Source organism: Cryptomeria japonica, chromosome 6 (assembly GCF_030272615.1).
Source record: "Cryptomeria japonica chromosome 6, Sugi_1.0, whole genome shotgun sequence".
Lineage (NCBI taxonomy): Eukaryota > Viridiplantae > Streptophyta > Pinopsida > Cupressales > Cupressaceae > Cryptomeria > Cryptomeria japonica.
In genome coordinates, this window is record NC_081410.1 from 442,403,650 (window position 1) to 442,414,932 (window position 11,283).

The following is an 11,283-nucleotide window of genomic DNA, read 5'->3' on the forward strand; positions in this document are numbered from 1 at the left end:
TATCATAACTTTAATTGTAAATGTAATCCAAATTTTAGTGTAGCCCTAATCCTAATCCTTAGTGTAATTTCAATTGTAAAACTGATTATAATTATAATTATAATTATAACCTTGATTTTATCCCTAACCCTAATCCTATTTGTAAAATTAATTATAATCATAAATTCATTGCAACCCTTATGGTGAGGTCAATTCTAACCCCAACTCTATAAACCTCATTCTATCCTACTTACAATCCTAATCTTAAATATAACTCTAATCCTAATTCTAATTATAAATAATTAAATCACTAGTAGATATAGTTGTGAATTATTTAATCATAAACTTATATTATTTAAATTCTAACTATAAAATTAGTCATAACTCTTAAAATTTAAAAAATGATTTTTTAATTTGTTATATGCAAATTGTGGGATTGGGGTCCACTTATAAATTTTAAAATATTTTATGGATCAATATTAATATAAAAAATAAAAAATTGACATTATAAAAAATTAAAATTAAAATTAAAATTAAAATACTGATAAATAAATTATTTAAAAATCAGTACAATTTAAAATTATTGATTAAATTTTCATTTTTACAAATATAATAAAATCTAATATTAAAAACACAAAATTAAAAACAAACACATAAAAAATATTAAATTGACATACTTTAAAAAATTAAAACTATAAAATATTTATAAATAATTATTTAAAAATCAATACAATTTAAGATTATTGAAGATGCTTCTACATAAAATAAATATTTATAAATAGACTAAAATCTAATATAATATAAAAATAAAAATAAACAAAAAAGTTAAATTGGAGAAATTTTTTATTAATAAGGGAAATGATCTTAGGTTGGAAGGAGAGTTGTCATCAGTGAAGAACCTCTCAAGGAAGTTGCAGAATTTCAAGATTAAAGGGTAGAAGGTTAGAGCTCAGACGAACTGGATCAAAGGGGGAGATAAGGGGTTCAGTTATTTTTTCAATCTTATCAGAGCCAATAATAAGAGAGAACTTATTGAAGATATCCAGGTCAACAATGGTATCACTAATGATCTGATAGCCATCAAAGAGGCATTCTTCAGTTTTTATAATAGTCTCTTCTCATCTGAGCATGGGGATAGTAATCAGTGGGCTTTAGAGAAATGTGTAGGGTTAATCCCTAAGAAAATATCTGGCGAAGATGCTAAGGCCCTAAGCCATAAGATCTCTTTGGAGGAAATCAAAAGCTCGATCAATTCACTAGCCAATGGAAAATCTCCAAGAATAGATGGTTTACCTATTGAGTTTTGCAAGAAGCAGATAGAATGGATAAGTTTGGAACTATTGATACTATACGAGGATGTTTTTGCATAGGGGTCCCTTGGAGATAATATAAATAAGGGTGTTATCAAGCTACTTCCAAAAGGTGGCGATAAGACTCTGGTTAAAAATTGGAGACCTGTCACCCTATTAAATACCTCTTATAAAATCATTGCAAAAATACTGGCAAGGAGAATTGTTGGACTACTTGACAAGTTCATTTCTGCCACACAAACTGGATTTATAAAAGGTAGATATATTCTGGAAAATCTGGTCACCAGTTGGGAGGCTATGCACTGGGCAAAAGCTGATAACCAGAAAGTTGCAATGGTCTTACTGGACTTTGAAAAAGCATATGACAGAATAGAATGGCCATTTGTTAGGGGAATGCTTCAAGCATTTGGTTTTCCCTCATATTTTTGTAAATGGATAGATATTATTTTTAAGGACTCATCCACAGTTGTTGAGATTAATGGTGATATGTCTGAAGCCATCCCATTAAGGAGATCTATAAGGCAGGGGTGCCCTATTGCCCCAGCCCTATTTGTCATTATTGCAGATGCTCTCTATTACATTCTAAGGGCCCTGAAACTTGGACCCTCTATCAAAGGGCTTACTCTTCCTAATGATGATAATCTGATTAATGCTCAATTTGCTAATGATATTGCCTTATTCCTAGCCCTATTTGAGGATAATTTTGACAACGCCATGGAAAGACTTCAGTTCTTTTGCTTGGCTTCTGGAGCGAAGATAGCCCCTCACAAATCCACTATCTTTGGATGGTCTGAAAATCCCCCAAATTGGATCATAGGTAAAGGGTGGCAATGGGCAGGATCGAACCATATTGTAAGGTACCTTGGTATTCCCTTTGCCATTAATCCGACTACTCAAGATATGTGGCAATAGTTGTATTCAAAAATTGAAAAGAAACACTTTAAATGGCAGAGTGCATATTGTTCAAAAGGTTCTATCTTCCCATCATATTTATTGTGCCTCTGCATGGGTGTTTGCTAATTATCAAACTAATAAACTTGAAAAGATTATGAGGGATTCCCTTTGGTCTGATGGGATGGGGCACAAGAAGAGACACTGTGTGAATTGGAATTGGTGTTGCAGACCTAAATGTATGGGGGGTCTGGGTATCAAGGATATTAGGGCTCATGGCATTGCCCTAGCCTCCAAATGGATTGTAAAATCCCTATATGGAAATGAACCTTGGAAGGTGCTAATAAGAAATAATATTAAAAGGTCAGTTGTTAAGAAAGGAAAAACATGGACGAATATCCCTTTATGTGATATTGTACTTGGGGACTATAACATGAAAGTGTTTGGATCTAGTGTTTTTGCATCACTTTGGAAGGCATGGTCACAGGTAAGGAGGTTACTACCCTCTAAGGATGCAATAGGAAGTTCTCTGGCATATGCTGTTGTGGATAGATCTATTTGGTGGGGTGTGAATCTCAATAACAAACCCCTTTCTTTGACTCAAAGTTGTTATGCTAAGATTTGGAATGATAAAGGTATATCCCTGATTAGTAATGTACCGATTGATAACTAGCTTGGCTCTTGGATAGAGATCAAATCTAAATATGAGATTCCGGATTCACAAAAGAAAACTTATTCTCTCATTGGTAAGGCTACAAGGTGTTTTTTTCCTAGTAAGATCCTGGATACTGACTCTTTTTTGAAACAGCTTAAGTGGTTGGATGGTTCTCCGTTCTTGGAAATCTCTACTAAAAAGATTTATCTGATGCTAAAAGAGGATAACTCAATCTTCTCTATAGTCAATCAAGGTTGGGGTTGTGAATGGCCTAAGTCCAGATGGCAATTTGTTTTTGACTTCTTTTGGCATTCTCTCATTGAACCTAAGAAATCCTATTATAGATGGCTCCTCCTGTTAAGAAAACTTGTTGTTGGCTCCTTTTTATCTGTTGAGGGTCTCATGTCTGTTTTAAATGTATTGTGTGTGATATGCAAGAGTCCTTTGAGCATTTGTTTTTTGAGTGTGAATATGCCTAGGGTGTGTGGTCCATTTTTCTTGGTCCTTCTCTTGTTTGGAATCACAAGCCTGGTCTTTCTTGGAGTGAGGTCCTTGCTAGCTTTGTAGAGTCATTTGATTTTAAGATGAACCGGTTCTGGTATGTCTCGTCTTGTGAGGTGTTATAGTTTTTGTGGAAGGAAAGAAATGGAGAGGTTTTTTAGAACAAGAAGAGGAGGCTTACTGAGTTTAACAATAAACTCACACATTTCTTTATCATGTCACAGGTTTCTGATGTCATGGAGATATCTAAAGACAAATTTATGACTTTGATTCATGAGGGTGTCCTACAGATCTATAAGGAGGATATCCAGTCTGTTCGCTACTTCAGAAAGCATATGGATATGTTGCAGCCTAAGGAGATCGAGGCCTTGACCCAATACATGAGAAAGCTCAAGCTTGAAGATTTAGATGGATAAGAGTGATCATGGTGGTTCATTTTGTTATTTGCTATACAACCAATGAGGCATTTTGTATTAATCTCTTATATATGATGTTGTTTCTATAGTAGTCATTTAGTAGACTCAGGGCTACGACCTATTTTGGTTATATATGTAAAAAGGATACTGTATAAAAGCAGAAGGATAAGCACTCCAAAATAAATGTAAACAGGACATCTGATACTCTATTGTATATAGTTTGAACTATTTTAATATAAAAAAATAAATATATTTAAAATGTCTAAGTTACTTATAATTATTATATTGTTAAATTTAAACTACTTAAATTTATAGATGAGCTTATTTAGAATTTTCTATAAAATAACATATAAGCCAAATCATGCACCCGTCCCTACCCAATTATCTAAATACTTTTAGAAAACTATTTACTTAATAGATGGCCATGACATTGTTAAATTTATCTGTTACAATGTTTGTGTTGTATACGATGCCTCCAAATGTAATTATGAAAAAAAGGTAATTATTTTGCTGTTGTTGTTTTACTATTCTCTCTCTCATCAACAAATCCTACAGATGTTCATTATCACCTGGTGGAGTTAACGATGCTCACTTCACAATGTCTATTAATTAAAATAGTTTTGAAATTATAATAGAAAATAGTTTATAGCTCAATGTATGTGAATGACACAGAATTTTTTACTTATTCTAAAACATAATTATATTTTATATGAAAATAAACTTTTATTAGGTTGTTACAAAGAATTTAATCATAATTCTTTAATAGATCTATAATTATCTATGGTCATATATAATGAATTTTAGTTTACTATTGATTAAATTCAAAATTTGTAGATAAGATTAAGAATATCATTTTGAAATTACAAAACATAATAATTTACATAAAAATGTTTAATTTTTTTATAAATCAAATTTGTTATCTTTTTTTAAAAGAGTATATCAATATTTTTATTTTTTTTAAAGATTTGTTATAGATAATGCATAACCTAAGCATTTAGTATTTGAGGTGGATTTAAATCAATTATTGGAAAGAATTTTTTTTTAATGTTAATTAATAAAGATAAATAACATATAAAAATTAGAATGTTAAATTTTTTTTATATATAAGAAATTCAGGTATTTTATTTGTAGAATAATGATAAAAAATAATTGTTATTGGTATCTTCATTTATTCAATTTTTATATAAAACTATAATTATTATCAAATCAAGTCCACATCACATGGATCTAATTTTTTATGCACAATTTTGATATGGTAAAATATTGACTTTTTCTATCTATTATCTAGGTCAATCCACTTAATTAAGATGAAAAAAACTCAATATTAAACTGTAAAAAGCTGATCATATAAACTATTTTACATAATTAAAACATGAAACATTGAAAAAAAAAAAAACTACTCAGAAATCTCCAATCTTCAACGATCTTCCAAACTTTTGTGGATTCTGAAACGCAGCTGCACTAAAGAAACACAGAACTAAAATAACACAGTAAACACAATTAACACACAAATAAATCATTTATTCAATCTCTGAAACTTATTACATTGGCCCTAAACAAAATAGGTCTTTTTCTCTGCTCAATATAAATCTATCATGCATTATTCGGACAGCTCTTTTAACCAGCAGAACTTGGAGTGGTGAGGCTCATGCATCACCTCTCAACAATCCTGCAACAGCTTTCTTGTTGCCATTTTTCAGTTTCCAATTTATTTCATAAAAATCATTGTTCAATGCATTCATTAGTAGGCACCTCATGGACCTCATGATCTGTAGGCAGGGAGGGACTCGAGGAAAAAGAATCCTTAGAAGGCATTGTGCAGAGAATATTTGATCTTCATTCCCTGGATATGCAGATTGAAAATTCTATTACCATGTGCTTGTGATTCCTTGCTGTCATGAAGAGCTGCAGATAAAGAGTAGTTATCACTAATCTACTGATCATCCTCTTTCAATCCATGGACAAGTTGAAGACTGTGATGAGAGTCTGAGGTCCTCTTACTGTTACTGTTACTGTTGGGGGATTCTAAACTTTCACCTGATAACTTGAGCTTTTGGAATGCAGATGTAATCAATTCAGAATCAACAGTTTTACAGCAATATGAAGCTTTCTTCAACAGACCAGGGCTCCTCCTCCTCTTTTGAAAATGAAGCTTTCTTGATAATCTTGTATTTTACATTTATTTTTCTTATAATTAGACCATCTCTAAAAATTACAAAATGAAGTACATATTGTGAGTGTAATCAATATGTGGATGATTAATATCATCATTTTTCACACAGTCTCTTCCAACATCTATCTAAGACTGCAAAACCTAAAATACATGTACATCTAAATTCATTATCAACTCATCCATGAGTTCGAAATGTTCTTTGCATTAAGTCATTACAATCCCACCTTGCAAATTTAGATGACACTATTTAAGATATTGATCTTTTATTTGACCCATCTACACTCATATTGTCATATTTATTGCACCTGCCATGAACATTTATTCTAGGTATAGATATCATTGCTTTATAAACCCGAGTCATTCCCATAAAGGCATGAGCGATTGTAGATCTAACAGTTCCTAAAATTGAAATTAAAATGAACTAGTCATTGTCAATGGACTTAAAACATTCATACAACTTATTGATATTTAATTTGCTTTAAAGATATTCAATTACATTCATTTATCATCCATAAAAATATTTCAAATACCATTCAGATATAAGGAATGAGCATCCTAGAAAAACTTCAATGTACTTTCTTTTTCTCTTAAAAAATCAATACATCCCCTACTAATTCTAATCCCCATGATTCCAAAGCTATCAACATCCACCACATTATCCCCAGTCTTTCTCCAATTTCCCCCTCTTTATGTCATACCTCCTAACTTCATTCCTTTTGAGATTCTTGCCTCCCTCATAATGTGCCACACCTCTCTTCCTTCATCAACTACCACCCCATTTAGTCACACCACTCCCATATCTACTACTACCTCTCATATTATGTTCATCCCTCATTTCACATCTCCATCCATATCCATGAATTCCCTCCAGGTATTTTCTCTTCAAATATATAACCCCTTCCATCCCTCTTACTTCTTATGCAAATTGTAGTGGCCCTCAACCTTCACTTGTTACCTTTTGATATATCTTGTAAAAAGAAATATTTCAAGACCAAATGAACACGATAATGAAGAATCCATGGATATAACATTTACCTTCACTTGTTTAGATTGTTGAGACATTGTAGTTGGATATAATGCAGCTAATGTTGAGCAGATTAAAATGGTACTATCTCAATCCTATTCATCTAATGTGAAGCAGAAAAAATAATGCAGCTAAATGTGCAACAGACCAAAATAGTACCATCTCAATCCTATGCTCCATTACTATCATGTTCTGAATATCTTTCCTCTTGACTGTTCTATACCTGCACTATTAACTTTGTGTCTTTCCAGACTCGCATAAACACTCCTGAGTTATTTGTAACCCCACTTACTTGGACACTTGATGGTCTTCACTCTTTTTGCTGTGTGTTTGGTGCTTTGCTCACTGTTTTATCTTGTGCTTCCTGCTATCCACATACTGTAAACTTGAAACAAATCAAAATGTTTCACACACACTGCCACTGTTCATTTGAATACCCCTTATGTTCTCTTCACACCTCTATGGCATGCCATTGTTTACGATTCCTTATACCTGAACTTGACTGTCATCACTTGAAAATGATGCTTGGGCTGCCATTACAACCACTACTAGCTCCCAGCGATCCTTCTTTACAGCCTTATCACTTGAAACCTAAATAACCTCATTCGGAATTTTGGCATCTAGGATACCAGGGACAAATCTAGCACCAATTCCTTGAATTTTATGAGGTCCAGGTTTAACTCTAGACAAAATGACACTCTCAAAAGGCTCCACACCATATATCTTAATAACAGGTTCCTCTTTCCTCAGATAACAACCTACACGAGTAACTACATCTCCAGTTCCAAGACAAGAAACAAAAGCCAAATCTTGCGAGATGTCAGGTCCAGTTGTCTAATCATTGGGTTAGCAGGATTCTCAGACTGTTGAAATATATATATGCTTTGGGAGTTTTTCTTTTACTATATCTTCTACTTTCTTTACAGCACCTTTCATAGCCCTAGTAGTTATTATAAGACAGTTTTAATGTTTGCACTTTGCAGGGACCTTAAGGTCTTACAATTCTAGGGTCATTTAATGGAGATCCATTACAAAACTGAATTCATGATCTCTTTGAAATGTGGAAGCTATGGTAGGCACATAAATCATTTGAAAAATAAATTTGGTTTACTAAGAATTCAATGGAGACTCTTAATCAAGAACAACTGACAACTATAAATCTAACTCATCACCCATTGCAAACATCCTTCCAGTCTGTGCAAAAAGTGGAGCTTTAGAACATGGAATGATCTATTAAAAAATCAAGCAAACAAATATCTGGAGCCTTTCTTTCTTGACTTCCGTGATAGACTTATACATGGCTAGAACTTTGAGCTTTAGAACAGGGTATGGAAATCCATTAAAAGAAAATAAGCCTATTCGGTTTTAAGATCAAGTGTATTGCAAAATTCCTCAACAAACATTTGATTTTATGGAATGCAATCATTTTTGAACATGCACAGAATGACTTAAATGAATATTTTGCAACCCAACATCAGTGTAAATCCAAATTCATCATTGTTTTACAACATCCTCAAATTTATGGAAATTAATAAGTTTTGAAACACGGTATGCAAAACCATTAGAAATAAAAGCAAACATTTGATCTTATGAATTGCAATCATTATTGGACATGTACAGAATGACTTAGTTTTTTCTTATGGGATTTGCAGGGAGAATGTGGATCCATACAATACTGAAATTATAAGATTTTCAGGGCAACTATTTGTTTTGATTGTTGAGACATTGTAGTTGCCACCTTGAAAAGAAATTTGACTATTCATTCAAAAGAATGAAGATGAATTACTATCCTCCCTGCGTTAGTCCAGATCTTGTTCCAGGACTAAGAGCAAAAGCATACATGGTAGCACTGGCTCCACTGCTACCAAGGATGACCAATTAGATGATGTAGTACTGGGCTCTACTGTTACCAAAGATGACCAATTAAATGATGTAACACTGAGAATGCAGATTCAAAAGGATGACCAATGGAGATTTGCGAAACCAGTTCCTTATGCCCTGGTCATTAATATTGCAAATCTCCTTATCGCTATCCAAGCCACAGTGTTAAAAAAGTTGAAAATAGGAAATCAAAGGATGAATGTGGTTAGTATTCCTCTTATCCTCTTGCTTGCCAATGCATACAAAGGAGAGTCACTATAATGACTGAATACATTAAATTATGAGCCCTCATTTCTTTTACTTAAATTGTCAAGCTGAATTATGCCAAATGGAAGATATAAGAGCATCGTACACCGAGCAGGAATGAACAAGGAGAAGGCGAGACTATCAATTGGAGGATTCTATGCTTGAGGATTCATTGAAGAGATTAGTCCTGCCTCTGAACTGATTGATGATAATCAATCTCTACTTGTTCTGGAAATTTATACACCAGGACTGCATGCAAAACTATTCCTCTTGTGGAGTGGAGGGAAAAAGTTCATTTTATGAATATGATGGCATAAAAAATTTAGTCTTTATTAGAAACAAGAAATACAGATATCAACACCAAAGACAAAGTTTTATTTTATGAGGTTTCTTGCACAGGATTAGATCACTGCTGAGTTATAGTGGGTATGACAGAGACAACGAAGTGGATAGTGCACAATCAACATTTATGCAAATGTGTGAATAAGATAGCAGAATGAGATATCAATATAGAAAAAGACAACATTAAAATGAATTCCATTTATCCAGATGGATCTTGCACACAATAACCAATGCCTTTTAACAAACCTTCTCTTTTCAATTCCACAATTTTAAATCATTGTTCAATAAACTCAATTTAATAATAAGGGTTTACAGTAGCAAGAATTCAAGAAGTACAATTCTGAAACTCATGTATGAGCAGAGGGATTATGTCCATCCTTGTCATCACCAAGGATGTGCAGAATTAAAATTACTATCACCAAGCAGTTGTACTTCCTTAGTGCCATGAAGAACTGTAGCTGCTCCAACAGTTGTATTTTGTAGTGCAGCTGCACATAAAGACTCCTCAATTATCCCTTAGTCTTCAAGCTTGTTATGTAGGAACAGGGGGATTATGTCCATCCTTGTCGTCATCTTCAGACAAAAGAAAATTTTCAAGCCATTCCACAGAGAATTCATCTTCATTCCCTGGATGTGCAGAATGAAGATAACTATCACCATGCAGTTGTACTTCCGCGGTGCCATCAAGAACTGTAGCTACTTCAGCAGTTGCATTTTGTAGTGCAATCATCCCTTGATCATGGTCTTCCAATTCACGGACAACTTTAAGCTTGTTATGAAAGGTTCTTGTTGCAGGATCATAAACCTTCACCTTACCTGATACGTTGAGCTTGTCGTATTCAGCAGCAATGAACTTGGAATGTCCTCCTGAATCAGTTTTATAGCAATATGGAATTTTATTTTCATCTTCAACAATCAAACACATCGGAGCTCCGGAAAGAACAGATAGTTCATGAAGTTTCTTGAATAATCCATGGACCCTCTTATGGAAATGAATTTTGCGTTTCACTGGATCTTCAACGAAAGTAATGGGAATTTTTTTCTTTCCCATCTGATAACTCCTCTATGGTTTCTAACCTGAAATCCAAAGAAACTTTGCGAGAGCAGAGGTTGTTGAGATGTGAAGTTCAACGGTCACATGACCATTCGCGTTCTCTCAACTGTTCATTTCATATCTGAATATGATTATATAATGGCTGTGTGCAGCCCATGTATTTGTGAGATTGATTAATAGAATTTATTCCCTGCTTTGAGTGTGGATGTAGGCAAATTTGTCGAACCACGATAAATCGTGTGTTGTCTCTTCTTATTGCTTTATTCTATTTCTGTTATCATTTTCTCTGCTCCTTCTAATCCTTACAATTGGTATCAGAGCTTAGGTGAAGTGATTGAGCAGAGATGGAAAGATAGATAGATAAAGGATTGAAAATTCTCGACAAGATGCAGAAGTTTGAAGTTAGAGAAATTAGTTGCTGGTATTGTGGCAAGCGAGGCCACGTAAAAAGAAATTGTTGGTTTCTCGAGAAGGCTAAAAGACAGCAAAAAGATGAAGACACTGATTCAGTCATCAAAAATTTTCTTGCAAATTTAGACTCGGTGGAGAGTAAAATTGTGCAAGCAAAAGTTAAAACAAAATGCCATGTTCATTGGTGGGATGGCTGGAAAAAGGAGGAGACTTCGGCTGAAGAAAAAGAGGGTTTGAAATATTCATTGTTTGAATATTTTCTTGATTCAACTGAAGAAGAGGATGCTGAAGAGGAGGACGCTGAAGTGAGTGAGGATGAAGTTGAAGAGGTTGAGACCAAGACTCAAGAGGATTATGAAAAAGAAAAATTTATGAGGTTGAAGGAAGAGAATCTCCTACT

The 11,283-nt window shown here is 33.5% G+C and overlaps 1 protein-coding gene across 1 annotated transcript; it reads left to right on the forward strand.

Moving 5' to 3' along the window:
- Positions 1 to 1,586: 1,586 nt before the first annotated feature.
- On the forward strand, positions 1,587 to 3,752 carry LOC131037482 (uncharacterized). The gene is made up of 3 exons (XM_057969636.1): positions 1,587 to 2,146; positions 2,412 to 2,667; positions 3,561 to 3,752. The coding sequence occupies exons 1-3, from the start codon at positions 1,587 to 1,589 to the stop codon at positions 3,750 to 3,752; spliced, it is 1,008 nt and encodes a 335-aa protein (XP_057825619.1).
- The last annotated feature ends 7,531 nt before the right edge of the window (positions 3,753 to 11,283 follow it).

Coding starts and splice junctions, on each gene's coding strand:
- LOC131037482 (XM_057969636.1), top strand. CDS start 1,587: ATGCACTGGGCAAAAGCTGATAACCAGAAAGTTGCAATGGTCTTACTG. Junction 2,147..2,411: donor GGATCGAACCATATTGTAAG/GTACCTTGGTAT, acceptor TTGGTGTTGCAG/ACCTAAATGTATGGGGGGTC. Junction 2,668..3,560: donor TTTGGAAGGCATGGTCACAG/GTAAGGAGGTTA, acceptor ATCATGTCACAG/GTTTCTGATGTCATGGAGAT.